General features: G+C 44.1%; 1 protein-coding gene across 4 annotated transcripts in view; it reads left to right on the top strand.

Annotated features, from left to right (window-relative positions):
• Window positions 1-25,572, top strand: part of LOC101477839 (uncharacterized) — a 34,988-nt gene extending 9,416 nt beyond the window's left edge. Inside the window, exons 3-17 of one of the 4 annotated variants that reach the window (XM_012915896.5) lie at window positions 3,115-3,155; window positions 3,568-3,661; window positions 5,772-5,907; window positions 6,028-6,187; window positions 7,214-8,431; window positions 11,854-11,925; window positions 14,243-14,468; window positions 15,063-15,354; window positions 15,428-15,628; window positions 16,011-16,069; window positions 16,178-16,428; window positions 17,167-17,198; window positions 21,688-21,820; window positions 21,921-22,015; window positions 24,124-25,572. In XM_012915896.5, the coding sequence (XP_012771350.2) occupies window positions 3,115-3,155; window positions 3,568-3,661; window positions 5,772-5,907; window positions 6,028-6,187; window positions 7,214-8,431; window positions 11,854-11,925; window positions 14,243-14,468; window positions 15,063-15,354; window positions 15,428-15,628; window positions 16,011-16,069; window positions 16,178-16,428; window positions 17,167-17,198; window positions 21,688-21,820; window positions 21,921-22,015; window positions 24,124-24,231 (3,118 nt within the window). In that variant the 3' untranslated portion in view covers window positions 24,232-25,572. Of the gene's footprint in view, window positions 1-3,114; window positions 3,156-3,567; window positions 3,662-5,771; window positions 5,908-6,027; window positions 6,188-7,213; window positions 8,432-11,853; window positions 11,926-14,242; window positions 14,469-15,062; window positions 15,355-15,427; window positions 15,629-16,010; window positions 16,070-16,177; window positions 16,429-17,166; window positions 17,199-21,622; window positions 21,821-21,920; window positions 22,016-24,123 lie in introns of those variants that run through there. The other 3 variants (XM_012915895.4, XM_012915894.4, XM_076882359.1) reach the window with 3 other exon arrangements.
• Window positions 25,573-26,921: the final 1,349 nt, after the last annotated feature.

The following is a 26,921-nucleotide window of genomic DNA, read 5'->3' as shown; positions in this document are numbered from 1 at the left end:
TTTTCTTTATTGCACAGTTTCTCTGTGCCAGTAGGCTGTTAAATCCACATAGGAATCTGGGCCGTTAGGAGCCATTAAAAACACCTGTTTTGACAACAAGTGGTTCACTTGTCTTACTGCATTTAAATGTTTTTTGAACTGCTGAGCAATCAGTTGCACACAGCCCACAATGATGTAATGGGAAAAGAAGAAAACCAGTGAAAACTTTTTTTTGAAACATAGAAAAGCTACATTAGCACAGAGGTTCATTGTTCCTGCCGACTCTCACCTAAAAACTACAAATCATACCTTCTCCCAGTCAAACTGACACCTCTGACGGTGTAAACAAAGCTTGCTGAGCAGAGGCGTATTTCACTGACATTTAATAAGTGCATCGTGTTTTCTTCAACCTTTCTCTGCAGTAAACAAGGAGAAGTGGAAAGAGGAGGATAGAAGGAACATTTTTTCCACCAGTTTAAAGTAAAGCAGTGTGTTTGGGCAGTGTCAGGGGTGAGTCATGTGTGTCTGTTCATAGTTAGCAGCTCCGTGGCAGAAAGAGAGAGGGTGAGCAGCAGAGTCAAAAGACAGGCTGATCTATAACAGAAAGAGAGAAAGAACCGTCCTCGCGTCCTGTTATCGTCTTGGTGAGTCTGGCTAGATAACCTTCCTAGATTAGGAACTACTTTTCCATTTAAAAAGGAAGAGCTTTGGCTCACCTTTTCTGAAATGTCTGCTGTGATAGATGTGATTGCTGACAGTTGGAAAAATGGTCTATCTATTTGATAAACATGCTCCCAGTTTGGGAATACCAAGGAATTCTCCCAATTTATTTATTTTGTTTGTACTGGAATTTTAGCTAAATGTGCTTTCAGCAAAGTCTTTGCTCTACAGCTCATCTGACCAATGTGACCTCAAAGTGGGCGAGTCCAGTAAGTGTGCTGTATTGAAATGTGTTGATCAGAGTGGAAATTTTCGAACATTCTCCCTACTGTGTAATAATGCCAGTATCCACACAGCAGGAATAACTGTATATTTTATTTTATTTTTTTAACTTTTTTGGAGTTATTAGTGATTTTGCTGCAGGTTTTTGGCCATCCAGTGGTGCTGACTGGGTTCTTGGCTCTAGAAGATTGTAAAGGTGAAAAAACACATTTAACTGACAAATAAGATTCATTTAAGGGAGCTGCCATGAAAGTGACTCATTCTGCACCCTTTAGCTGAGGACTGAGTCACATGAGTTTTGCTTTGAATCATAAAATTATGCAGTATTATGTAAGAGTAAGCATACAGATCGGCGTTTCCGACTCGAACCGCCCTAGCTGCACCGTTGGAGTATATCATATATGGCTCTTTAAAGTATAGCCAGCAAAGTCTCAGGAATCAGGTGACTGAAAACTAAAGTCACACTAAAAACAGATCAGTTTTTTTTTATTCTTTAAGATCTTGTGAATTCAGCCCTAATGGTCAACGTTAGGGTGACCCCACCGGTCGCAGCAGATGGCCCCGCCCCTCCCTGAGCCTGGTTCTGTTGGAAGTTTCTTCCTGTTAAAAGGGAGTTTCTTCTTCCCACTGTCGCTAAAGTGCTCGCTCCTCCTGGTTTTTGCCCTTTACTGGCCAAGTCAACGGAAATCCTGAATTTGTAGTTATCTTCAGTGTAAGCATAGAAAAAGTGCTTGTGTGAATGGGTGATAATAGGTGAATGGGGCTCGCACTTTGAATGCTCTCGGATAGTTGAAGTGCTTTATGTAAGAATCATTGCATTTAGTTAAATGATGCTGTTTTCAGAAGTGTTACCATATTTGAATGAGGCACTGAAGCAAATAAAATAAGCCATGGAGGAAGTATCATAGAATTTTGTCCTTTTGTTTCATAATAATAATAATAATAATAATAATAATGGATACTTTATTGATCCCCATGGGGAAATTACTTGTTTTTCTCTGCATTTGACCCATTCACTCTGTGAAGCAGTGGGCAGCCCACTAAGCAGGCGCCCGGGGAGCAGTGTGTAGGGACGATACCTTGCTCAGGGGTACCTCAGGGTCATCGTCCAGTGTTTGAGAAAACAGATGCAGCATTTACACTTGAGACACGCATAAACATCCACATGCAGTAACACAGGCCCTTTAATCACAGCACAGACTGTTATTGTAACAGAGCAGAGTGATGCAAGCTACAAAGAGGTGCTTTTTAACTACAGGAACTTTTTTTAGTTGGTATCTATTGGAGGTCATACTTCTCTTTTCGGTCTCCATCTAGAGGGACTGGAGACCATAATTCTTCTTAAAACTCACTTTTTATAGTCTTTTATTCATCCTACCATAAATTAAGCACTTTCCTTGGGCAAAATGAACGTCAGGTGACGTAAATATTTTGTGATTGTTCAAATTAATTAATGCTACACCAGTAAAACATTAATGTAAACAAACAATACATTTAAATGTTAGTCTTGGAAATGAAACAAAAGTAGGACGAACCAACTATAAATGAAATCCAGGTTTTACCACGTATTTATTTGATAGAGGAAGTACATCATAAAAGTCATGAGAAGTTTAAAAGTCAAGCATCCTACACAAAGTGTGTAGAAAAAGTGACGTCAGAGGTGATAGTAGTAGGTTTAACAAGTCTGGGGGAAAAAGAAAATGACATTGGAATGAGAATTTGAGATATTACCTGAACCGTGTTGTTTGTTTGTTGTTTTAAATTATTATTAAACTGTTACGTCTCTCTGTGTCCCAGAACTGTTGGGACTGAAAATGTCTACAGACGTGTTTGGTTTAGATGTAAAAAAACAAACTTGTAGTCATAAATCCTGCATTTCCAGAAGACCAAATCTGTGACTGTTCTTGACTTGTTAATGAGGTCAAATGAGGAAATGTTTTCTGCACAAACCGCAGATTCATTGTTTGTAATTAGAGAACTGTACCCATCATTTAGATCTTTTGCCTGTATTGTGGCGATTCCCAGAGGCAAGGCAGCGGATGCTGAGCTCATGTGTGGAGTTCAAGTAGCGCGGACTGACTGGGACGACCGAGCTATGTTTGTCACTGGAAAACAGGGGGAGAGAGAGAGGAGGTGAGGTAGCAGAGGTGAAATGAAATGACTCATTGTTTCCTTTTTGTCCTCTCTGTGCAGCCAGGGTCCTTTGTCATCTATCAGAGCCGTCATCAAGAGAAGTGAGTATTCACTCTCACAAATGAACATAGAACCAAGAAGAATGAAACAAAATGTGCACAGTGTTTGGAGTGAAGCTGATACTTCCTGTACCTTGGATTTACGGTTCCTAAAAGTGCCAACTTTCCATCCGCTAATTTTTTTGAGGGCTTTAACTCTAAAAATAAAAGTTTTAAGGACAGGGTTGTTTTTCTTGTTTGTTATTGCACAAAAAAAATAAAAATTAGTTGATTCTGACGGGGTCGGGTTGGAGTCATCCACTTTTTTTTCTTTTAGCAGTGATGGAAAACATCTTCTTGGTTCGTGTGACTATTTTGATTGTGTCCACACTGTTATCTTCTCTGTAGTGGGAATTTTTCTGCTTTGTTTTGCTTGCCTTTCTTTTTTCTAAAGCGGCTTCTGTTTTCCTATCAGCCTCTTCCAGGTCGACCACTCTGTCTGAGGCTCCCAGAGACAGAGAGCGGGACCGGGAGAGAGACCGAGAGCGGGAAAGAGACAGAGACAGGAGGTACGAGTCTGCCGTGCCATCATCATCACTGGTTCATATTTAACATGCAGATGTTTCATGAAGTGAAACGGGGAAAAGAAAAGTAAAATCCAGCTGTGAATTCTGTTGTTATGGTTACTCCATTTAGTCAGGATAATATGTTAACACTTTAGCCAACAAACAAGCTTTAATCTTCACTTTTAGAGTAAATGAGCTTTATGTAAGGTGTGTGTATGTGAGGGGAAGCTCATCACTGAGCTCCTTCCTGCGTCACGTTTAAACACTTGGACGGTTCCTGGATCTGAGCCCGTGTAAACATTTGAAAATAGTTGTGTACTCTTTGAGCTGCGTGTGTTTGCCTGTTTCTTCTTTAACAAGGTACTTTAAAACCATTTACTATGAATTCTGAGATTCATCTGGGTTTTTAATTAATGAAACAAAATTATATTTATGTCTCAAATTTAATTCCCCATTTCATTTAAAAGCTAAAATTAGCATTTTTTTATTATGTTTTCATTTAAGTTTTAATTGACATCTTTGATGTGACTAAAAATTTAAACAGTTTTTTAATTAACTGATTAAACTGTTTGGGCTATAAAACTTAAAAACAATTAGAATAGTTTGTTATCATTTTAGAAAAATATAGGTGAAAAAAATCATTACAGTCCTGAAGCTAAAATCAGGAAATGAACTTTTTGAAAAACAGTTTTTCTTTTCAGTGAAGTTAAACGTCCGTTTAGATTCAGTGAAACTGAAAATTATAACTTTTTGAAAAGTCTGTGAAGGTTCTCAGTCATCCAGGTCATCGTAGTCAAAGGAGCTTGCAAAGAAAAGCGTCTGGACTTCTTTAAGTTGCTTGAAGACGTTTCACCTCTCATCCGAGAAGCTTCTTCAGTTCTAAGGTCAAATGACTCTAAGGACTCTAAGGAAAAAAGAAGGAACACACATATGTAAAGGAAGCACTCAAAACGTGCGGCTATCCTAAATGGGCGTTCTTAAAGTCAGCAAAGAGGCACAGAAAAGAAGACCAGACACCAGCGAGGGAGGATAAGAAGGACAGACGCAACAACATTGTCATCCCCTATGTAGCCGGTGTATCAGAGAAACTCAGGAGAGTTTTCTCCAAGCATGACATCCCGGTGCATTTCAGACCCAGCAACACGCTCAGACAGAAACTGGTTCACCCGAAAGACAAAACGCCAAAACACAAACTTAACAATGTGGTGTATGCTGTACAGTGCAGCGAGGAATGCTCAGACCTCTACATTGGAGAGACCAAACAGCCACTTCACAAGCGCATGGCACAACACAGAAGAGCCACCTCCACAGGACAAGACTCAGCAGTCCATCTGCATCTTAAGGATAAAGGACACTCTTTCGAGGATGCCAATGTTCACATTTTGGACAGAGAGGACAGATGGTTTGAAAGAGGAGTGAAAGAAGCCATCTATGTCCACTGTGAGCGACCATCTTTGAACAGAGGCGGGGGTCTACGACACCAACTCTCTGCCATCTATAATCCAGTTTTGAGATCCCTTCCCAGACGCCTTAACGCCCACTCACATCCTGGGCCATCTGATCTCAGGAATTCGCATGATAAGGTGGGGCCAGGTTTCACAATGAACACACCCGAAACTCTGGCTGATTGGGACCCACACCCAGTTTCACACCTTGGCTCAGGCGATTAGAGGATCATCAGGGGGTCCTTTTGTCCCTCTGTGGGGGGAAACTCCCACTAGGTTTATATCTGGGACTCTCCACCATTTGACCTTAGAACTGAAGAAGCTTCTCGGATGAGAGGTGAAACGTCTTCAAGTAACTTAAAGAAGTCCAGACGCTTTTCTTTGCAAGCTCCTTTGACAACTTTTTGAAAATTTTATTTTATGATTTAGTTGATTAATTTCAATGTGTCAGGAAAATGTATACATTATTATTTAATGAATTTATTGAATTAGTGAGGATAAAATGTATGTTTCCATACCTGCTTCTAAAACACTTGTGTGACGTGTGTAATGTTTTTTTTCGTCTCTGAACTTTGCACCTGTGTAGCTTTCAGAGCCTCCTGCCTGCTGTTGTCCTGTTTTAGATTTTGCTTTTTATAACCTTCCTTTAACATGTGACGTGTTTCCAGGCGTCCGGAGATCACCATCCTGTCAGCCGAGCCGCTGACCTCGACTTCCTGGTTTCCTGGAGCTTCTGGAGGGTTCCCACCTCCCCCTCCACCTCCTGCACAGATCTGGGGACCCACGATCCCTCCGGCCATACAGGTAAAGTGTTTATTCAGGGGTGTTTTTGTATTAAATAAATGGCTTTATTAAGTTTCATAGTCCTACCTGTGGATTCAGTGCATGTTTGTGTCTTATATTTGCTGGTTTTCTCTCACTCAGCCGCCTCCTACCTACGAGGAGGTGATCAGGGAGAAGACACAGGAGCAGGTTCTCTCCACTTCTTCCTCTGCCTCAGCATCCCCCTTGCATCCTGTTTCCAGAGTAACCATCTCCACGCAGACTGATCCAGGATCTGACCCTGATCCTCCAGAACCACAAGGCAAGAGGTTTTTTTTTTTTTGGGTTTTTTTTTTGGGGGGGGGGTTTGTAAAGCTGGGTGATGTCAATAATATATCAATAACACATCAGTACAGTCATGACTTAAACAGTGCCGCTGTTCCAGATCTGCAGTCGTGTTGCCCTGCCCACACCTTCCAGCTGCACCTTTGCTACTTACGAGCTATTTATTGTGGAGAATATTGAAGCACTAAAAATTATTTTGCATGAATTTCACCTGTAGCGAAAAACTAATCTGATTTCTACATCTCCATTGTTGGGCTGTGGGGGGTCAGACGTCAACACACTCATAGTAAATGTTTAAAGTCTGTTCATATTAGACATAAGCAAGCGTTGAAATAACTGAATATGGTTCATGATTTCCTGCATCATTGCGCTGCCCTCAGCACTTTTATTAGCTTTTGGTGTTTCAGTTTATATATTCTTCATGTGTTATTATCTCTTTCACAGCAAGTGTGTAATGTAAATGACACTGTGTGCCATTTACCTGGACCGCTGTTTAATGTTTATGCTGTTGGTGACTTTAATAGCATTTGTAAATAGTATTATCTGACAAATAATGTGGTTTGCTGTGTGGTGCAGATCATAAGAGGCTTGTACTTTAGTGACTTCTAGAATTTTATTAGTCTGTTACACTATTTTCTGTTACATTGCACCCATATATTTTATGGGTGGAGCTTTCTAACAAAGTTCACTAATTTTAGCTGAGGCGCTCCACCATTTCATAAAAAAAAAAACCCTAAATAACAACAACAAAACTATATTGTGACAGCCAAAGTACCAAATTCAGGGGTTAATGTTACAGTAGTTACACTATGTGCATGTTTTAAATACAGTACAATACAGTCTGCCTGGGAACTAGTGAGCGGCGTGCCGCCTGTTATTTTACATTTCATAAAGTAACAGGATGTTATCGGTTTCGTCTGTATCAGCCAGCTGTATTGTCTGCCTTTAGCCTTATTTTATACGTAAGTAATCGAGTAAAAGTAACTTCTGTCTGTGTGTGCAGTAAGAAGAGCAGTGAAACCGCCTCGGCCGCCTTGCCGCCAGCCTCCTAAATCATCTCACGTTGATGACATCACCAGCACTGCCAGCCAATCAGCGCTTGCCCCCATTGGCAGTGACACGCACATTTCCACGCACACACAGTCCTGTGACCTCACTGATCTGGGTTCACCTTCAACCTCGAACTCTGGTGTTCAGACTGACCAGTGGGATCAGTGCTCTGCTACTGTGGATGTGCCTCCTCCTCGTACTTCTCCCACCACTTCCTTTGAAGTCCCATTGGAGCAACCCAGACCACGTCCTCGTTCGAAGCCTGGCCTTCGACCAATCAGCAGCGAGGTTAAAGTTCAGACTTTGGTGAAGCTGCGGGAGGACGGTTTGGCCACGTTAGCCAGTCGTGCAGCGAGTGACCCTGCTAACCAACAAGTCACTCAAGGGAAATATTCTCAGGAGTTACTCGAGGCCTTCAGTTCAGACGAGTGGGGCTTCCCCGATAACCGCGGCGACACCAGTGGGCTGAGCCAGTCAGAGAGTGAGGAAGGGGAGGACGAGGACGACTGGGAGGACATGGCAACACTGAAAGCTAGGATACAAGCCTTTGAGCAGCAGCAACAGCAGCAGGTGAGCAGTGAGAGCTGTGACGGTAATGACAAACAAAGCGGAACCACAAAGAGGCCCGAGCCTCGACCACGCCCTCGTTTCCAGGGGCAACAAGCCAAATCTGGCCCTCCCACGATTGCCCCCAAACCCAAAAACTTTTCACCTGGCCCTAAACCGTCCACCAAGGGATTCTGGGAAGATGGAGGTTTCACAGCAGCCACAGAGGACTCTACTGAAGCCCCCTCTTCTAAACCTCAAACAACGGCAGAACCATCACTGAAATCTGCTCCAGGCCTGGAGCCACAGCCCATTAAACCCACAGAGAAACCCACAACAACACCCAAACCCCAGTCCAGCACAGAAACCCTCTCCTCTGCTCCTGTCCCAGCCCCGCGGCCCCCTCCACCCAAGCTAACCCCCTGTCTCAGTGACCCTAAACCCCCACCCAGACCTCCAGTCACCCCCAGGGTCAGCGTGGGTGTTTCACACCCAGATAAGAGCACCACCGATGGACGCACTACCCCAACTCTAACCCCGAGGCCCTTGGTGGAAGTTGGTGGTGGATCACAGACAGAGACCCAGACTGGAAGTGAAGCGACGCAGAGCGCCACAAACCAAAGTGGTGAGTTTTCAACACAATTCACATTCTGCTGCCCCCTACAGGTGGCTCCAAGGAACTACTGCAGTTGTTATAAACAATATAAACAATTAATAATTGTTATTAATTAATAACTATTAATTCATAATTGTTACTTTGTTTCAATTTCTTTACCGAAGAGTGCTGTGGCAGAAAAATAATGACCTGCTGGTGCCTTAATATCAGCAGTTTTTCACATTTCACATGGCAGGCTTAGCATTTGTGGTAGTATCTAGAGATTAGTCCCATACTGTAGTGGTTTACACATTTGCCATAAAAGTCGAAAGATCCCTAGTTTGATTCCAGGTTGTGTCAGGAAACCTTCCAAGCAAACATGCAGAGCTGTCTGCTTCAGTGAGCGCTTGTGAATAAGGAAGCAGATGAAAGTAGAATTGTGCTATTAGCAAACAAAGGAGGTGCAGCCATGCTTACTTATAGGTTGTGATGATGATAATAATAATAACAATGATAATAATAATAATTGACTAATAATAGCACTAATCTGCAGTCTTGGTGAACTAGTCTGTTGCAAGCTCTGGTTGAAGTGACCACCTCACAGTCAGAGTAAACGATAAACATTTCTGTAGTCACAGACAGAGGATGAGTTTGGAGATGATATGGAGGATCACCACAGCAGCAACCTGGTGCTAAATAAATGACATGGTTATCGGTCACCAAACCTTCAAAATAAGAGCCAGAACCAAAATACTTACATGAGTGTTCTGACAAACTATATATTTGTGGAAAAACTATACTTGGCACAGAAATAAGTTAGGGGGACATAATGTCATAGCAAAATAAGTTCTTGGTAATCAGTAATTGATAAAGATCATGGTTGGAGCAGCATGAGTGCTTGATATGATTGTTATTGATGTATCTTGTCGTTGAATACAGCCACCAGCTACTGATAGTTGTGCCTCTGGCTGTTGGGACTGACCATGTGTCACTTGAGCTGTTTTACAGGTTTTTTTTTTTTTTGCTCCAAAGGTTTTAAATTGCGCTGACCTACATTTCCTGTTTTTTGTTTTTTTTGGGGTTTTTTTTTCCACATATCTCAGCAGTAAACTAAGCACAGAAACTTCGTCCTTTAAAAAAACAAAACAAAAACCTCTTTGTTTCTGCACATGTGCAGAAGTGCAGCTCAGCTCACAAATATTTACAAGAGGGAAGCGTGCTGCTTATCTACTAGATAACCCGATGGTGTAGCTGCTGCTGATAAGCATTGACTGAACTTGAGAGCTGCGCTGTGATAATCTGCTATAGCTGGATTTACTGATAGTAAATGGGAACATTTTCCTTTTAATGCTACTCACAGTTTTAAGCGTGATGACCCGAAGATAATAGGGTGCAAATAAAAGCTAAGCAGCCGGAACTTCTTTATGCTTTTTCTGTTTCTCAGTCTTATACATTTAGGTCTGTTTAAGGACAGACCTAAATGTATAAGATAAAACCAAAGTTTTTACAGCTTTGCCACCAATTTGGATTTTATATTCATCAAAATGTAACTGAAATGCAATTTTAATTCAAGGGTTCTCACAAAAGCATCATTAACTGTTTAGAAATGGCCTTTATATACACGGTTCCCCCATTTTCATTAGCTTATTAGACAACAAACAGTTTTATGACCACATGAGTGCCTATTTGGTTAGATTTAGACTTTAAAATGTATTAGGCTACAGCCTGGACATAAAGTAAAATACTAATTTAAATTTCAGCATTTAAAACTAAAAAGTTTGCTTTAAAAAAGGTTATTGTTTTGGTTAAAATGCAACTCTTGCCAGCTGTTTTAACGCTCTATTTGTGTGGTTGCCACGGTGACACATCTTCTCTGAAGAGCCTGGACAAACTATGTGTTACAGGGTGGCAGCACCTGTAGACAGCTATCTATGTTTCCTGTAAACAGGAACGAAATGATCAGACAGGGAGTCGTGGCTTGTCGTTCCTGAATACTCCGCAATTATTGCTGTTTACAGCTGCACTGAAAAAGTACCTTTATGTCCATGAACAGGGATGAATCGATTTCTTTACTGTGAGGCCAGGCTGGCTCTAAGCAGTGGACCGTGATGATGTCATTTCAGGCACAGCAGCTCCACCTAACTCTTCTGTTTGCCAGTGATAGCCAATCAGAAAGAAGTTGGCTTAAAAGACATATGAGCTAAATTAGCTTGTTTGATATATTTAGATTAAAAAAAATGCCCAATTAATGCCCTATTGGGCATTGTGTGTGGCACTCCTCTGGTTTTGTGTATGCTGAAGCATTATCCGTTAAAAGAGAAGCCAGTCCTGTGCTAATGTTGACATTTGAAATACAATCCGCTGTTTACCCTGAAACCTCTGTCAGGGATTTATAGTGGCGTCAGTGTTTGTGGTGCCTCCTCACTGACTGCTGAATACATATTCATTGCGATCTCAGAATTCACAATGAGCAACCGTCTCCTCCTCCATGGACCAGTGAAGTCCTTTCCGTCTCGGCCTGAGTTTGCAGACAAATTAACTAACCTATTTTTAAATGACACCAATTGAACCTAATGTGCTGTCTACCAAGACACCGAAACAGCGGACATTCCCTAAACCAGCCCAGATGTTGACTTTGGAATCAGTGCTAATCGCACAAAACTCCAATATAAACCATTTACAGGATGTTTCCTCCTGCTTTGTAAAATGGTTTTACTGGTGAAATAAAGAATGCCTGGGACTTTCTGGGAGGACTGACTGGAGACATTTAATTACACTTCGTGAAATAGTCACAAATAACGATGTCAACCAAGATAACAGTGCTGTGGAAAACATGGTAACTGCTGTACCACAGCAGATCATCTGCCTCCATCTCACCCATTCCTACTAACCTCCTCTCCACACCAACCCTCTGCATGTCCTTCCTCACTAAATCCACAAACGTCTGGTCTTCCTCTTTTTCTCCTGCTTTGCAGCTTCTACATCCTTTGTCTAATATCCACCATCCTTCCTTCACACTATCATCTTGGAAACTTTCATTCTTATTGTTATCCTTGTGTCACAAATCACCCCTGACACTGATCTCCACCCACCCCACCCTGCCTGCACTTCTTCTTCACCTCTCTTGAGTACTGTCCTTGAGTTCTGTCTGCTGCTTTGGATGTTTGACCTCCAGGTATTTACATTCACCTACCTTGACTACTTCTGCTCCTTGCATGGTCTAAACATGAATCGGTTGATTTGAGACCGGCTTCATGAAAAATTGCGTTCATGAAAACAAAAATAAGATGAGCAGAAATTCTCCCTCATCAAGCTGCAAGCACTGCATGAATGTTATAAATGTGTCTCAGCTTCAAGCAGTTTTAGAATTAGATTTTTATTAAATCCCCATCGACAACTTTATTTTCAGGTTTATTTTCTGATTTATTTAATTAATTTTTTTGTCATTTCAGTGAAAGTTGGAAGTTCTCGTCCAGGCGTCCCAAACAAGCCAGCAGCACTGATGGCACCGCGCAGAGCAAGTGGTAAGACACAAGTGTGTGTGTGTGTGTGTGTGTGTGTGTGTGTGTGTGTGTGTGTGTGTGTGTGTGTGTGTGTGTGTGTACACTGAGCAGAAGCACAATAGAGTGTTTGAGAGCTTAGAGACACAAATCTGTCCTGCTTAGAAATATGCAAACTTGCAAAGAGATTTTCTGTGGTTTGTGTTTTTGCATGTGAGTGTGTGTCTGTGTGTGCTGAAGGGAGGGGGGGAGGGAAGGAGGGAGGCTGATGCATTATGCAATCCAAACCTTGTGAAAGAAAAAGACTGCGATTGTGTAAGGAGAAACAAGACCCCACTGTTGTTGTGGTGGTGTGCTGTGGGTTTGATGCACCAGAATTGTGTGTGTGTGTGCTTAAGTGTGTATGATATTTTTTCCAGGGTGTTTATTGGCTGCAGCATGAAGTTGTGCAAACAATAGTCTTTCATTAAATATATTTATCCTTCTCTCAGCTAGTAGTCATGCGCTGTGAGCCTCAGATTGGTGAGTGCATATTGAGGGATATCGACGCCCTTATCAGTTCTGCTCAGACGTCTCATCCTCGATGGCACGACAGTATTTTTTGGCACAGCGAAAAATGTTTACTATGATTAAAAAATGTAAACTTAAAAAACAAAAAACAATGTGAAACTGCTCGTGGTTTTCCTTTGGTCACCGTTTTGTCTCCACTACACTGATCGCAGAGTACAAACAGTAGAAAAAGGGCTGGTTTGTGACTCAGGTGTGAACAAGCTCCACCGATGTGAGTCTGACGTCACTGTTTGGCAGCGAGCTGTCAGGAAAGAAAAAACACATGACAGCACTGGAAAAGGGAGCTAATCGGCTTGGAGGCATTCTGACTTATACAACCGTTTGGAAACTGTTCTTGACTCCGGTCCTTACTCAGGATGTTTGCTGCTGTGTTGCAATGAAGCAGTGTGATTCTTCTGTGTGTGTTACTTAAATTTAAATGAATTTGGTCATCATTACGCCTTCTGTGTATGCCATACATTAACTACATGACCATAGCTGTAGTGAATCTGTCCTACCTCAAGCATCATGTAGTTTGATTAAACTGCAGATTTCCTGGAGTTTTGGAACAATAACAGCACTTCTGGATTGCTGGAAAAACAAAAGCCAGCACATGTAAATAACTTATTTAGGAAGCAAATCGAATGCAGACTGGCTGGAGGGACTCAGATAATCAGAGCATGTCAGAGACTAGTCTGAGCTTGTCGTGGAAGGCATACAGCGGCAGAAGAGATGGGAAATTGAGGCTTGATCGCAAATGAAGGCCCGAATCACTCAGTATTAATATAATGTGCTAATAAAGAGTTGGTGACTTTATATGGCCCTCGCTGAGCCTGGTTCTGCTGGAGGTTTCTTCCTGTTAAAAGGGAGTTTTTCCTTCCCACTGTCGCCAAAGTGCTACTCATAGGGGGTCATATGATTGTTGGATTTTTCTCTGTATCTATGAAGTGCCTTGAGGCGACTTTTGTTGTGATTTGGCGCTATATAAATAAAATTTAATTTAATTAAATATGGAGGTCCAGCAACATTAAACTCACCACTTGGCAACCATCCCATAAACAGGTTTGGGAATTTATTTGGGAAGTTATTTTGAAGCACTGTGCAAATTAAATGTTAGTGCCTGTTTTTCCTCTAGAAGTTGTTAACCATATTTAGTTTGCCGTGTTTCTGTTGTGTCTTAGTTCAAGCACACATTATGCATTTTTTGCCAGCAGAGGGCAACAAAGGACATTTAAAGCCTTACTGATCAGTGATTTAGGTTTAAATAGAAATGCAATCTGAAGAAAAATGATTGCTGAAGCATCTCAACATAAACAAGTAAAGTTCAGATGATGTCTGTGTCAGCAAACATCATCATACCAGGAGCATCGCTCATGTCCAGAAAGAAGAGAGCTATGACACGTGCTTGGTGTGAGTCTCTGTAAGTCTAGCTTTTGTTTTTTGTTGTTCGCACACTAAAATTTGGCTAAAACATAAGTCATTCAAAAATAAAAAGATTCTTCTTAAACGTTTAATCTTGACATTGTAGGAAAATTTTCAAGATTTTGTTCAAATTATTCTAAAAATTATTTTAATTTTTTTTTTTTGCGTGTAACGTTGGTTCACCTTTTCTTGGTCATTGGTGAGCTCTTCTTTTATGTAAGTGCTACATTAAAAACTTTCTCTTGTTGCCTGTTTTTTTTTTTTTTTTTTTTATCGAACCACTCAGATTATTAAATCAGCTTTAATCTCAGTGGTTTGATTTCATGTATGCATTTAATTAAAGCAAATTATGTTTGCTTTCTGCCTGCAGCCCCAAATCTGGCTCCCAAACCCTCTGGAGTCTCATCAACTCCTCTGGATCCAAACCCAGTCCCGGCCAAACCTGCAGCAGCCCCTAAAACTTCTGGACCAGCCCCAGCCAAACCCCCGATCCCGGCTCCAGCTCCGGCCTTGAGGAAGGGGCCTGTGGTCCAGACCAAACCTGAGACTGCCAACACTACAAAACCAAACTCCTCAGACCCTCCTCTGCCGCCACGGTAAGAAAGGGAGCCAAGCTTTAGGAAAGATGGAAGTTTGCTGCAAAGCAATGAATTTCGAGGCTGTGGTGTCTCTGATCCATATGCTGTAAGGCTAATGCAGAGGACCGGGTTCAGGTCCACCACAATTTAAAAAAAAAAAAAAGGCTGAAAATCCCAAAACATATAATACATACACATACTGAGAGTGGTTTCAGTTGAATTTTGACTAACCTCTGGTGCAGTACAGAGCAGCCCCTCTTCTTTCAGCTACATACAGCAGTCGACCCTCAGAGCCGTACACATCAAGAACTCCACCTTGTTCTACTTTATCACTGTAGATAATGCATACAGATAAACCAGCAGCTTTTCACAGTGAATGCAAACAAATCAGTCCAGCGGGATTTGATCCTAAACAGCTAAACAGACTGAGGATGAAGCATTTTTGTGTCTACATAGGTGATTACCTCTGAACCTGCAAAATGAGGTCCAGCAAAATTAAGAAAGTAAGGTAGTAGGTGTTAGAGGGGCTACAGCTGACTGCTGCTGTCTTCTCTTGAAGACACCTCCTGTTTATCTTTACCTGACTAATAATACTCTTTCTTTTACCTTCAGTCCATCCAGTGTGAAGCTCCTCCCCCTTCGTCCACCACCAATCAAATCTATCCCCGGGCGCCCGCCGCCTCCAGCCATCAACTCCACCTCCTCAGGTAGCCAGAATCCAACTCTGTCTAAAGTTAGTCCCGCCCCTTCCCTTTCTGCTGCTAGTCAGGTGACACCTTCACAGACCAGTTCCAGTCCTCCTCCTTCAACAGCCAATCAGACACAGGCACAAAAGGCATCAAAGCGAGGACCACCTCTGCCTCCACGCCCTAAACCTGGACACCCTCTGTACAACAGCTATGTGGTAAACCTGCACGTGCACACACACACAAAGATACAAGTTTTGATTACGTTTCTAATTCAACTTTATCTCTCAGAAGCAGGAAGTGCTGATCGTCCTGGATGACCCGAGTCCCTCGCCTTCGGAGCATCCTCCAGGCGAGAATCAGAATACCACCACCCCCCTAATCAACACATCACAGTGTCTGCTCGATCTGGACCCCAAGCCAGAGTCCGTCCCTAATCAGGACAACCAATCGAAACCTGCCCTGGAGGACCATAGCCTGTCAGGCTCAGAGGTACAGCTTCAGATTTTTTTTTTTTTTTTTTTTTTTTTTTTTTTTAGTTGATTATTCAAATCATTTTTGAAAAAGGATCAGAGGTCACCTGTCAGGAGTGGTGGGTTGGTCCAGACCAGACAGGTTTGTAGCTCTGGACTACAGAGGCCCAAACTGCAAAAAATCATAAATTATAGGAAACTGGAACGGTACCAAAATAACATTTGGTCAATGAATAATTTACATTTGTATTGTCATCAGACCTTTTTATATTTGGTGCATTTAATTGAATATTATTTAAATTAATTTTGTTATTGATTTTTTATTTTGACTCACTGCAAAGGTTTTAAACGGTTTTTAAATGCATAAATATTAATGACGTTATGTTTTGTTTATCCTTTAGTCGATTCTTCCGGTGCAGCCTGCTGAGCTGAAGGAGCAACCAGACTCTCCTCCTGTCAGGTCAGAGACAGACACACACACACACACACACACACACACACACACACACACACACACACACACTCTCACTCTCTATGAGCCACATGTTCTAATCAGCGTCCAAAGCAGCGGCCCTCGGTGCGTCGCTCTGTTGGACCACGAGGGAGAGGAAGAAGACGAGCTCACCTTTTCCCAGGGTGATGTCATTGGTCTCCTGGAGCTCATCGGGCAGGAATGGGGGCGGGGCCAAATCCACGGCCGAATTGGTAAATTCCCCTTGAACTTCACAGAGGTGGTGGAGCCCCTCCCAACGTCAGTGACTGAACTGGGGGAAACTGACAAACCGGCACTGACGGACACGGCAATGACAGAAAATTCCGGTGAGCTGAAGGCTGCATTATCATCATCTCTACATCTCTATGCGTCACTGCTGTGGACAACTGCTAACAAAAGTTTTTGGGGGTTTTTTGTTTTGTAAATCCAAGGTTGCTTAGAGGTTTAAAAAGCTTTAAATGTCACCTTTGCTTTAAAAGAAGTTGTGAATCTTAGTGTCTGGTTTCTTAAAATGCTGGTAATTTCACACATTTTCTGGGTTTCCTTCTTCCGTCTGCATGACTCTGCAATGACCCTGTTATATGATGGCAAAATTAACACTTAAAGAGGTAAAACATTTCTATCACATTCCTGGTGATTTGGACAAAACCTTGTTGATGAACACCAACATTTTATATCTGCAGTATGCATGCTTCTGAAGATCTGTTTGTGCTGGTTTTATCTTCACATTTTGGAGCAATTACATAAATAAATCAAAGTGATGGTGTAACGCTGCTAACAAGCTACAACAGCTTCTCTGTTTGCACTGTTTAAGAAACAAAAAAGACGGTCATGCCTGTTCTCATGGGGAAGATAAACTCAAAGATAAAGTTGTTCTAAAAAACAGGTTTTAAATGACTGAACTAGAATATGCTGGAAGTAAACTTTTTTTTTTCCATTTATGCACAACAATCAGTCTTCTCGCACCTCCTTGTGACCATTTTAAAACTGCAGGAGAAACAAGAGAGAAATGTTCTCTGCTTTGGACGTGAATGTAATGATGCTCTTTCACGTATCATCTGCAGGAATAAAGACTTCACAGGGCTCAAACTCAGAGGTGAGTGAATTTTCATTTTCTATTGTTATTTTATTAAACAGCAATTAATGAGCATGTTTCTTATTAGAACTGCACAATTAATTTAACGAACCTGATTGAGCAATATTGAAAAAGACAATCAAGCGGAGCCAAATAAATGTCTGACGTGTCTGCGCCTGCTGTTTGAAAATACTTTGGATTCAGGCCAATCGGAAGCAAAGAGTGCTGTAAAGTTGTGCCTGCACCGCAAAGACACACATCTAATCTAAAAATCAGTGCAAAAGTAATTTCCCAGCATTAGCTCAGATGCCCATCAAAGCGAGCCTGTTCATCACGTCTGTGAAACATCCAGCTCACTAAGATGCAGCATAATCACATTCAGCCAAAGAAAAGTGTCTAATAAACACGGTGGCAGAGCCTTTGGTGGACGTCCCAAATCTTTAGAATAACCTCCCTGATTAACATGTTTTCTTATGCATTTCTGTGCATGTTTGCTGATATAGTGATTATAAATGTTATAAGTAACAAAGGCTTCAGGTAAACAGTCAACACGATGGACAAACATGTTCTCCCCTCAGTTATTTATCCATCCATCCATCCATCCATCCTCATCCGCTTTATCCGGGGCCGGGTCGCGGGGGCAGCACCCTAAGCAAAGAGGCCCAGACCTCCCTCTCCCCAGCCACCTCCTCCAGCTTATCCGGGGGAATACCAAGGCGTTCCCAGGCCAGCCGAGAGATATAATCTCTCCAGCGTGTCCTGGGTCTGCCCCGGGGCCTCCTCCCGGTGGGACATGCCTGGAACACCTCACCCAGGAGGCGCCCAGGGGGCATCCTTGTCAGATGCCCAAACCACCTCAGCTGGCTCCTTTCGATGTGGAGCAGCAGCTGCTCTACTCTGAGCCCCTCCCGGATGGCCCAACTTCTCACCCTATCTCTAAGGGAGAGGCCAGCCACCCTTCGGAGGAAGCTCATTTCTGCCGCTTGTATCCGCGATCTCGTTCTTTCGGTCACTACCCACAGCTCGTGGCCATAGGTGAGGGTAGGGACGTAAATCGACCGGTAAATTGAGAGCTTCGGTTTTACACTCAGCTCCCTCTTCACCACGACGGACCGGTGCAGCGTCCGCATTACTGCAGCTGCAGCCCCAATCCGTCTGTCGATCTCCGGCTCCCTTCTCCCATCACTCGCGAACAAGACCCCGAGATACTTGAACTCCTCCACTTGGGGCAGGAACTCATCCTCGAATTTTAAATCATGCTTTTTATTTGTTCTTGTTTCTAATGTCTCTGTAAAGCACTTTGAATCACCTTGTTGTTGAATTGTGCTATACAAATAAACTTGCCTTGCCTTGCCTTGCCTTGCCTTGCCTTGCCTCGACCCGGAGTGGGCACTCCACCCTTTTCCGGCTGAGAACCTTGGCCTCAGATTTGGAGGTGCTGATCCTCATTCCCGCTGCTTCACACTCGGCTGCGAACCATTCCAGTGCAAGCTGGAGGCCCTCACCCGATGAAGCCAACAGAACCACATCATCTACAAAAATCAGAGATGAGATTCTGAGGCCACCAAAGCGAAAGCCCTCCGCCACTTGGCTGCGCCTAGAAATCATGTCCATAAAAATTATGAACAGAACTGGAGACAAAGGGCAGCCCTGGCGGAGCCCATCACCCACCGGGAACGAGTCCGACTTATTGCCGGCAATGCGAACCAAGCTCTCGCAACGGTTGTATAGGGATCGAATGGCTCGTAGCAATGGGCCAGACACCCCATATTCCCGCAACACCTCCCACAGGACACCCCGAGGGACACGGTCGAATGCCTTCTCCAAGTCCACAAAACACATGTAGACTGGTTGGGCAAACTCCCATGCACCCTCAAGTATCCTGGAGAGGATAAAGAGCTGGTCCAGTGTTCCGCGACCAGGACGAAAACCGCATTGTTCCTCCTGTATCCGAGGTTCGACTAACGGATGAACTCTCCTTTCCAGCACCCTGGCATAGACTTTCCCAGGGAGGCTGAGGAGTGTGATCCCCCTGTAGTTGGAACACACCCTCCGGTCCCCCTTCTTAAAGATGGGGACCACCACCCCGGTCTGCCAGTCCACAGGTACTGCCCCTGATCTCCACGCAACATTGCAGAGGCGTGTCAACCAGGACAGCCCTACAATGTCCAGAGCCTTCAGGAACTCGGGGCGGACCTCATCAACACCAGGGGCTCTGCCACCAAGGAGTTGTTTAACTGCCTCAGTGACCTCGCCCCCGGAAATTGGCGGGTCATTCCCCTCATCCCCAGACTCTGCTTCCTCCTCGGAAGACGTGTCAGTGGGATTAAGGAGGTCCTCGAAGTATTTCTTCCACCGCCTGACAATTTTCTCAGTCGACGTCAGCAGCGCTCCGCCAGCACTATACACAGTGCAGGTAGAGCACCGCTTTCCCCTCCTGAGACGTCTGACGGTTTGCCAGAATCTCTTCGAGGCAGTCCGAAAGTCTTTTTCCATGGCCTCTCCGAACTCCTCCTACACCCGAGTTTTTGCTTCAGCCACTGCCTGAGCCGCATTCCGCTTGGCCTGTCGATACCTGTCGGCTGCCTCCGGAGTCCCACAGGCTAACCAAGCCCGATAGGACTCCTTCTTCAGCCTGGTGGCTCCCTTCACCTCTGGTGTCCACCATTTGGTTCGGGGATTACCACCACGGCAGGCACCAACCACCTTGCGGCCGCAGCTCAATGGAGCAGCTTCGGCAATGGAGACGCTGAACATGGTCCATTCGGACTCAATGTCCCCAGTCTCCCTCGGAATGCTGTTGAAGCTCTGCCGGAGGTGTGCGTTGAAGATCTCGCGGACTGGGGCCTCTGCTAGACGTTCCCAGCGCACCCTCACTACGCGTTTAGGTGCACCAGGTCTGTCCAGCGTCCTCCTCCGCCACCTGATCCAACTCACCACCAGGTGGTGATCAGTTGACAGCTCAGCCCCTCTCTTTACCCGAGTGTCCAGAACATATGGCCGCAGGTCTGCTGATACGATTACAAAATCGATCATCGACCTACGGCCTAGAGCGTCCTGGTGCCACGTGCACTTATGGACACTCTTATGTTCGAACAGGGTGTTCGTTATGGCCAAACTGTGATTAGCACAGAAGTCCAATAACAAAGCACCGCTCGGGTTCAGATCAGGGAGGCCGTTCCTCCCAATCACGCCCTCCAGGTCTCGCTGTCGTCACCCACGTGAGCATTGAAGTCTCCCAGCAGGACAACAGAGTCTCCAGGTGGAGCACCCTCCAGCACCCCCCCCCCCCCCCCCAGCACCCCCCCGGGACTCTAAGAAGGCTTGGTACTCTGAACTGCCACTCGGCGCATAAGCGCAGATGACAGTCAGGACCCGTTTCCCGACCCTAAGGCGCAGGGAACAAACCCTCTCGTCCACCGGGAAAAACCCCAACGTACCGGCAGCAAGCCGAGGGGATATTAGAATTACCCACCCCAGCCCGCCGCCTCTCACCAGGGGCAACTCCAGACTGAGACAGAGTCCAGCCCCTCTCCAGGAGACTGGTTCCAGAGCCCAAGTAGAGGTAGAGGTGAGCCCGACTATATCTAGGTACCTCTCAACCTCACGCACTAACTCAGGCTCCTTCCCCACCAGAGAGGTGACATTCCATGTCCCTATTGCCAGTCTTGGCAGCCGGGGGTCAGTCCGCCAGGGCCTCCGCTCCTGGCCGCCACCCGGCACACAATGCACCCGACCCCTATGGCGCCTCCTGCGGGTGGTGGGCCTGCGGGAGGATGGGCCCATGTCTCCTCTTCGGGCAGTGCCCATGGACCATGGACTAAGGCCCGGCCACCAGACGCTCGCCCTCGGGCACCCTCCCCGGGCCTGGCTCCAGGGCGGGGCCCCGGTAACCCTGTCCTTTTCATAAGGGTCTTATGAATCGCTCTTTGTCTGGTCCCTCACCCAGGGCCAGTTTGCCATGGGAGACCCTACCAGGGGGCGAAAGCCCCCAGACAACATAGCCCCTGGGATCCCTGGGACACGCAAACCCCTCCACCACGATAAGGTAGCGATTCAAGGAGGGGCAGTTATTTTTCCATGTGCAGTAAAACCTGGGCTGTAAAGAAAACATGTCAGAGAAGAAGAAAAGCGTCTCACTGCTGTCGAGTGCTTTGCAACAAGTTTTATTCACTTTAATCAGCAGCTGGATTGAAAACTTTATATTTGCTTGTAGGAGCTGCACTGAGATTAGAATAAAGGCTGAATTTGTCTGCAGAGATTCTTTAAAAATCAATGTAATAAGAATATAATCCACAGTGTTGATGTGGTTTGGTCTTAATTTTTTCGAACTTTTAAGAACCACTTATTTAGATTTTTAAAATAATGCAAGAAGCTCTTTTTATATTCTGTTTTATTATATAATTTTATTTATCGTTGAGTTAAAATGTAAGTGATTCTCTCAGTATTGATTTGTTAAACTGTGCAGACTGAGGAGTGGGCTGTAGCTCTGTTTGACTTCCCCGGTCAGACCCCAGAGGATCTGTCCTTCCACAAGGGGGCGCTGATCCAAGTGACGGAGCACATCGACACAGAGTGGAGGAGAGGAAGAGTGGAAGGGAGAGAGGGGCTTTACCCCGTGGCCTTTACACAGCCCTGCAAAGGTACAAAAGTCTGGCATGTGTGGGTCAGAGAGAGATTGTCAAACGACAAAAATACACAAATAAACACGCAAACTGTATCAAACTTTTTTTTCTTCTCCAGCTCAGCCAATCACAGGCCAGCAGCCTGTGGCTAAAGGAATGGCCAAAGCTCTGTTTGACTTCACAGCAGAAAGCGAGGATGAGCTCACACTGAAGGTGTGTGAGGAGCCATAAGTATTTGGACACAAACACACTGTAGTCTCTCCTCTGTACACGTTCAAAGTGCTGATTTTATACATAATCCCCTCTTCACTGGCATTAATACCTCTGTAGACTTCATGTTGACAGTTCAAATTCAAATTTTTATTTGTCACGTACACAGTCATACACAGTACGATATGTAGTGAAATGCTTGGACAACTGCTCGTGACCTAAAGAAAACAAAAAAGGAAAAGGCTATGAATAAGAAAGGAAATAAATATGAAAAATTAAAAAGGGTAAATTTAACTAGGAAGGAATAAAATATAAATTAAGGTTAAAAATGAAATAACTGTACAACACAAATTAGAATGAAGGGTAAATTTAAGTGGGAAGAATAAGATAAAGATAAATATATAAATTAAAGTTGAAAATAAAATAACTGTACAACAAAATACACAATACACAATATAGAACTATATAAGAATGTATGAAGAAATCTAAATCTAAATAAATATATACACAATAACAGCAGCTGTACAAGTATTAACTGGAAATGAAGAATATAGTGACCAGTGTTGTGCAAAACCAAAGTCCAGAAAGTCCAGTGTGTGTGTAAGAACTGTATGTGTGGGTCAGTACTGTGTGGTGGTGTGATTGAGAGACCGTATCGCCTGCGGGAAGAAGCTCCTCCTCAGTCTCTCTGTGTTGGTCTTCAGGGAGCGGAATCGCTTTCCTGACCTCAACAGAGAGAACAGTCTGTTGTTGGGATGGCTGAGGTCCTTCACGATCTTCCTGGCCTTGGTCCAGCACCGCCTGCTGTAGATTGAGTGCAGGTCAGGGAGCTCGGAGCGGATGGTGCACTCAGCTGACCGCGCAACCCTCTGTAGAGCTCGTCTGTCCTGCATGGTGCTGTTCCCGAACCAGGTTAAGATGTTTCCCGCCAGGATGCTCTCTATGGTGCACGAGTAAAAGTTCCTGAGCACCTTGGAGGGCAGTTGGAAGTCTCTCAAGCGTCTGAGGTGGTAGAGACGCTGTCGGGCCTTTTTCACCACGGTGTTGATGTGACAGGACCATGACAGGTCCTGCGTGATGTGAACTCCGAGGTATTTGAAGCTGTCCACTCTCTCCACTGGGCACTCGTTGATGACGGGGGTCTGGTAGTTCCTCTCCTGCTTAGTGCTGAAGTCCACTATCAGCTCCTTTGTCTTACTGACGTTTAGAAGGAGGTTGTTCCTCTGGCACCAGTTCTCCAGATTCCTAATCTCCTTCAGGTAGGCCGTCTCGTTGTTATCAGAGATCAGGCCCACCACGACGGTGTCGTCAGCAAACTTGATGATGGTGGTGGAGCTGGTAGTGGCCACACAGTCATATGTGTACAAAGAGTACAGCAGGGGGCTCAGAACACACCCCTGGGGGGCTCCAGTGCTGAGAGTGGTGGAGGCTGAGACATGTCCGCCCATCCTTACTGCCTGTGGTCTGCCAGTTAGGAAGTTGGAGATCCACTGACACATAGATGAACTGAGTCCCAGATGCTCCAGCTTGGTGGTGAGTGTGGAGGGAATTATGGTGTTAAATGCAGAGCTGTAGTCTATGAAGAGCATTTTAACATAATTCCCCCTTCTAGTGTCCAAGTGAGTGAGTGATGTGTGGAGGAGATGAGAGATGGCATCGTCTGTGGAACGATTTGGACGGTAAGCGAACTGTAGTGGGTCCAGTGTGCCTGGCAGTTCCAGTAATCTGACGAGTTTCTCCTTGGATAATGAGAGAACAGGACTCACCTGGTCATGAAACTATCAGTTAACTATTCAGGTATTTTTAAGCCTCAGAAAATTGGCTTAAAAAAAGAAAAAGTATAAAAACAGTTGTTAATCCAGTGTTTTTGTTAAGCGCCTTAAATTAAGGCTGAAAGACTGCACTTCAATCACATCTTGACTGGTTGATTTCAAATCCACTCTGGTGGTGTACACAAGAAAAACTACAGAAAACAATATATCACTGACAAATCCTTACAGATATAAATAAAATACCCTGTCAGATTTCCTGTGTTTACTTTTAGGTGTTGATTTTTTTTGGGTGGGTTAATAACATGTCTGCTCTCTCTCTCTCTTTGTGTTTCTGTGCAGGTCGGTGACATTATCACACAGGTGGAGGCTGTGGATGAGCAGTGGATTATGGGCGTTGTGGGCGGGAAGCATGGGATTGTGCCTAAAAACTACATTTCACTTTTGTGACAAGGGAAATCCTGAAACGGCTGATGCGGGAAAACAAAGAATGAAACTGCTGTTTGCTGCCGCTCTGTTAAACAGGTTGGAGGTTTGGAATTGGAAACCTTCAACCTGTCGATGCTACAGGGAGTGCTGGTGCTCCCACGGACACGCACATGAATCTGATCCAGTGTTGTTGAGAAAAACTGAACAGAATAAAATTAACTCCGATTATGCTGGTGGTTTGATGACGTCTTTGAGGTGTCTGTGGTCATGATAACTGAGTACTGGATGATTAAGAGGTTGGTTTTCCTCTCACAGTCATCCTGCTGTGATTATTTTCATCTGCTGTGGAGTGGATCTGAGCTTTCTCTTTTTTTTTTTTCTTCTTCTTTTCTTTTTCTTTTTTTTTTTTTTTTTTTTTTTTTTTACATTAAATTTACATGTTTGGTATTTGTGAAGATCACTTAAAATCTGGATCAATGGACATAGCAGATCCAGGTTGGACGTCTGCTTCAAAGAGCCACTTTTTAGATACTCAAAGAAAGAAATGTGTAACACATTAATGCAGTACGTTACTTAAGTGCTCGCCAGAGAAAGAAATTTGTTACAATGCTTGTTCCCTTACTTTTGCACTACTCTGTAACATGATCTGAAATGCATTGTCATATAACCACCAGTTAACAATATATACCTAAAGCTACAGTCCCACACATCAACACAAATCCCTATCCTAATGAGGACACACAAGATCTCTGTCTTGGTGTTTACACATGAACACAAAGCAAAGCTGATACCATCCCAACAAGACTTCAGAGGAATCACCACAGTGACTCTGCTGTGGAAACATGAACAGGTAGAAATGGAGGCTGCAAACCTGACTACCTGTTGAAGATGAGGATCTGGATCGGCATGCGCTCGGCTTTATCATCACTCTGGGTTCTTGACTAGCTTTGTGTTGGCATGCTGTCTGTACAGAGGAAGAGTTAAAGTTCTGTTAGCAGCATGATCTGTTGTTTGTGTCATTGATCCAGTCTGTAATTTACCATTATGCTCTTGTCCTTATGTGCAATAAAAACAAAAATAATTCCCATACCTCCGCTCCTCAAACCTGTAGACACTGTCTTCCCTACACACAACCTGCAATCAGCTGATTGTAGCAAGAACCACACATCCCGTGTGACTGAGGGACCTTTGCAACACAAGTAACCATAAAATTGTAAGTCTAATATAGTTACTGAATTTAGTACAGTAATCTATGGGTGATTCTCTTTTTGCGGCTTCATTTCATGTCCACATATTTCATTTAACCTGATTTTTTTTCTAAAATGTGCCAAATATGTACAATAAAGTAATAAAATTGTTTAATTGTTTGTAATTATTTAAACAAAATGTGTGTCAAATTTTTTATTTTACACACGTTTTTGGTGACACAAATTCAAATTTTAATTTTATTTGTCACACACACACACAACCATACACAGTATGACATGGGGGTGAAATGCTTGTAGCTGTACAATGCCCGACCATTAAATGACAGAAGAAAAGTTTTACAATATTTACAATTTACAGTTTACTACAAAAATTTACAAATTAACTTAGGAATTTACAGTAAAGAATGTGCAAATAGCAGAAGAGATTATAAAGATAAGGATTATAAATTATAGGAAATGTGTGGTGGTGCGTGTGGTGACGTGTGTGAGAGTTCAGTCTTATAGTGACGTGTGTGGGAGAGTCCAGTCCTACACCTGGTTCAGGCCCCGAATAGCCTGGGGGAAGAAGCTCCTCCTCATTCTCTCTGTTTTGGCCTTAAGGGAGCGGAAGCGCTTCCCAGACCTCAACAGTGAGAAGAGTCCATTGTTGGGATGGGAGAGATCCATCATAATCTTCCTAGCTTTGGACTTGCACCTCTTGGTGTAGATGGACAGCAGGTCAGGGAGCTCTGATTGAATGATGCGTTCTGCCGAGCGCACCACCCTTTGCAGATCTCGTCTGTCCTGCTTGGTGCTGTTCCCAAACCAGGTGCAGATGTTTGCCGTCAGGACGCTCTTGATGGTGCAGGAGTAGACGTTCTTGAGCACCTTCAGTGGCAGATGGAAGTCTCTAAGTCTTCTGAGGAAGAAGAGACGCTGACGGGCTTTCTTAACCAGGGTGTTGATGTGACAGGACCATGACAGGTCCTGAGTGATGTGGACACCCAGGTATCGGAAACTGTCCACTCTCTCCACTGGCGTGCCACTGATGATGAGGGGTTTGTAATTCCTCGCCTGCTTTGTAGTGAAGTCCACGATCAGCTCCTTAGTCTTGCTGATGTTTAGGAGGAGGTTATTCTCCTGGCACCAGGTCTCCAGGTTCCTAATCTCCTCCAGGTAGGCCGTCTCGATGTTGTCGGAGATCAGGCCCACAACAGCAGTGTCGTCAGCAAACTTGACAATGGAGGTGGTGTCGGATGTGGCTACACAGTCATAAGTGTACAGTGAGTACAGCAGGGGGCTTAAAACACAGCCCTGAGGCACTCCAGTGCTGAGTGAGATGGAGGGGGAGACTTGTTTTCCTACCCTCACTGATTGGGGTCTGTCTGTGAGGAAGTTGAGGATCCACTGACACAGTGATGAGCTGAGTCCTAGATCCGTCAACTTGGTGAAAAGCTTAGAGGGAATTATTGTGTTGAATGCTGAACTGTAGTCCACGAACAGCATCCTAACATAATTCCCTCT

Source organism: Maylandia zebra, linkage group LG3 (assembly GCF_041146795.1).
Source record: "Maylandia zebra isolate NMK-2024a linkage group LG3, Mzebra_GT3a, whole genome shotgun sequence".
NCBI lineage: Eukaryota > Metazoa > Chordata > Actinopteri > Cichliformes > Cichlidae > Maylandia > Maylandia zebra.
Note: the sequence above shows the minus strand (reverse complement) of the source record. Positions and strands in the feature narration are given on the sequence as shown.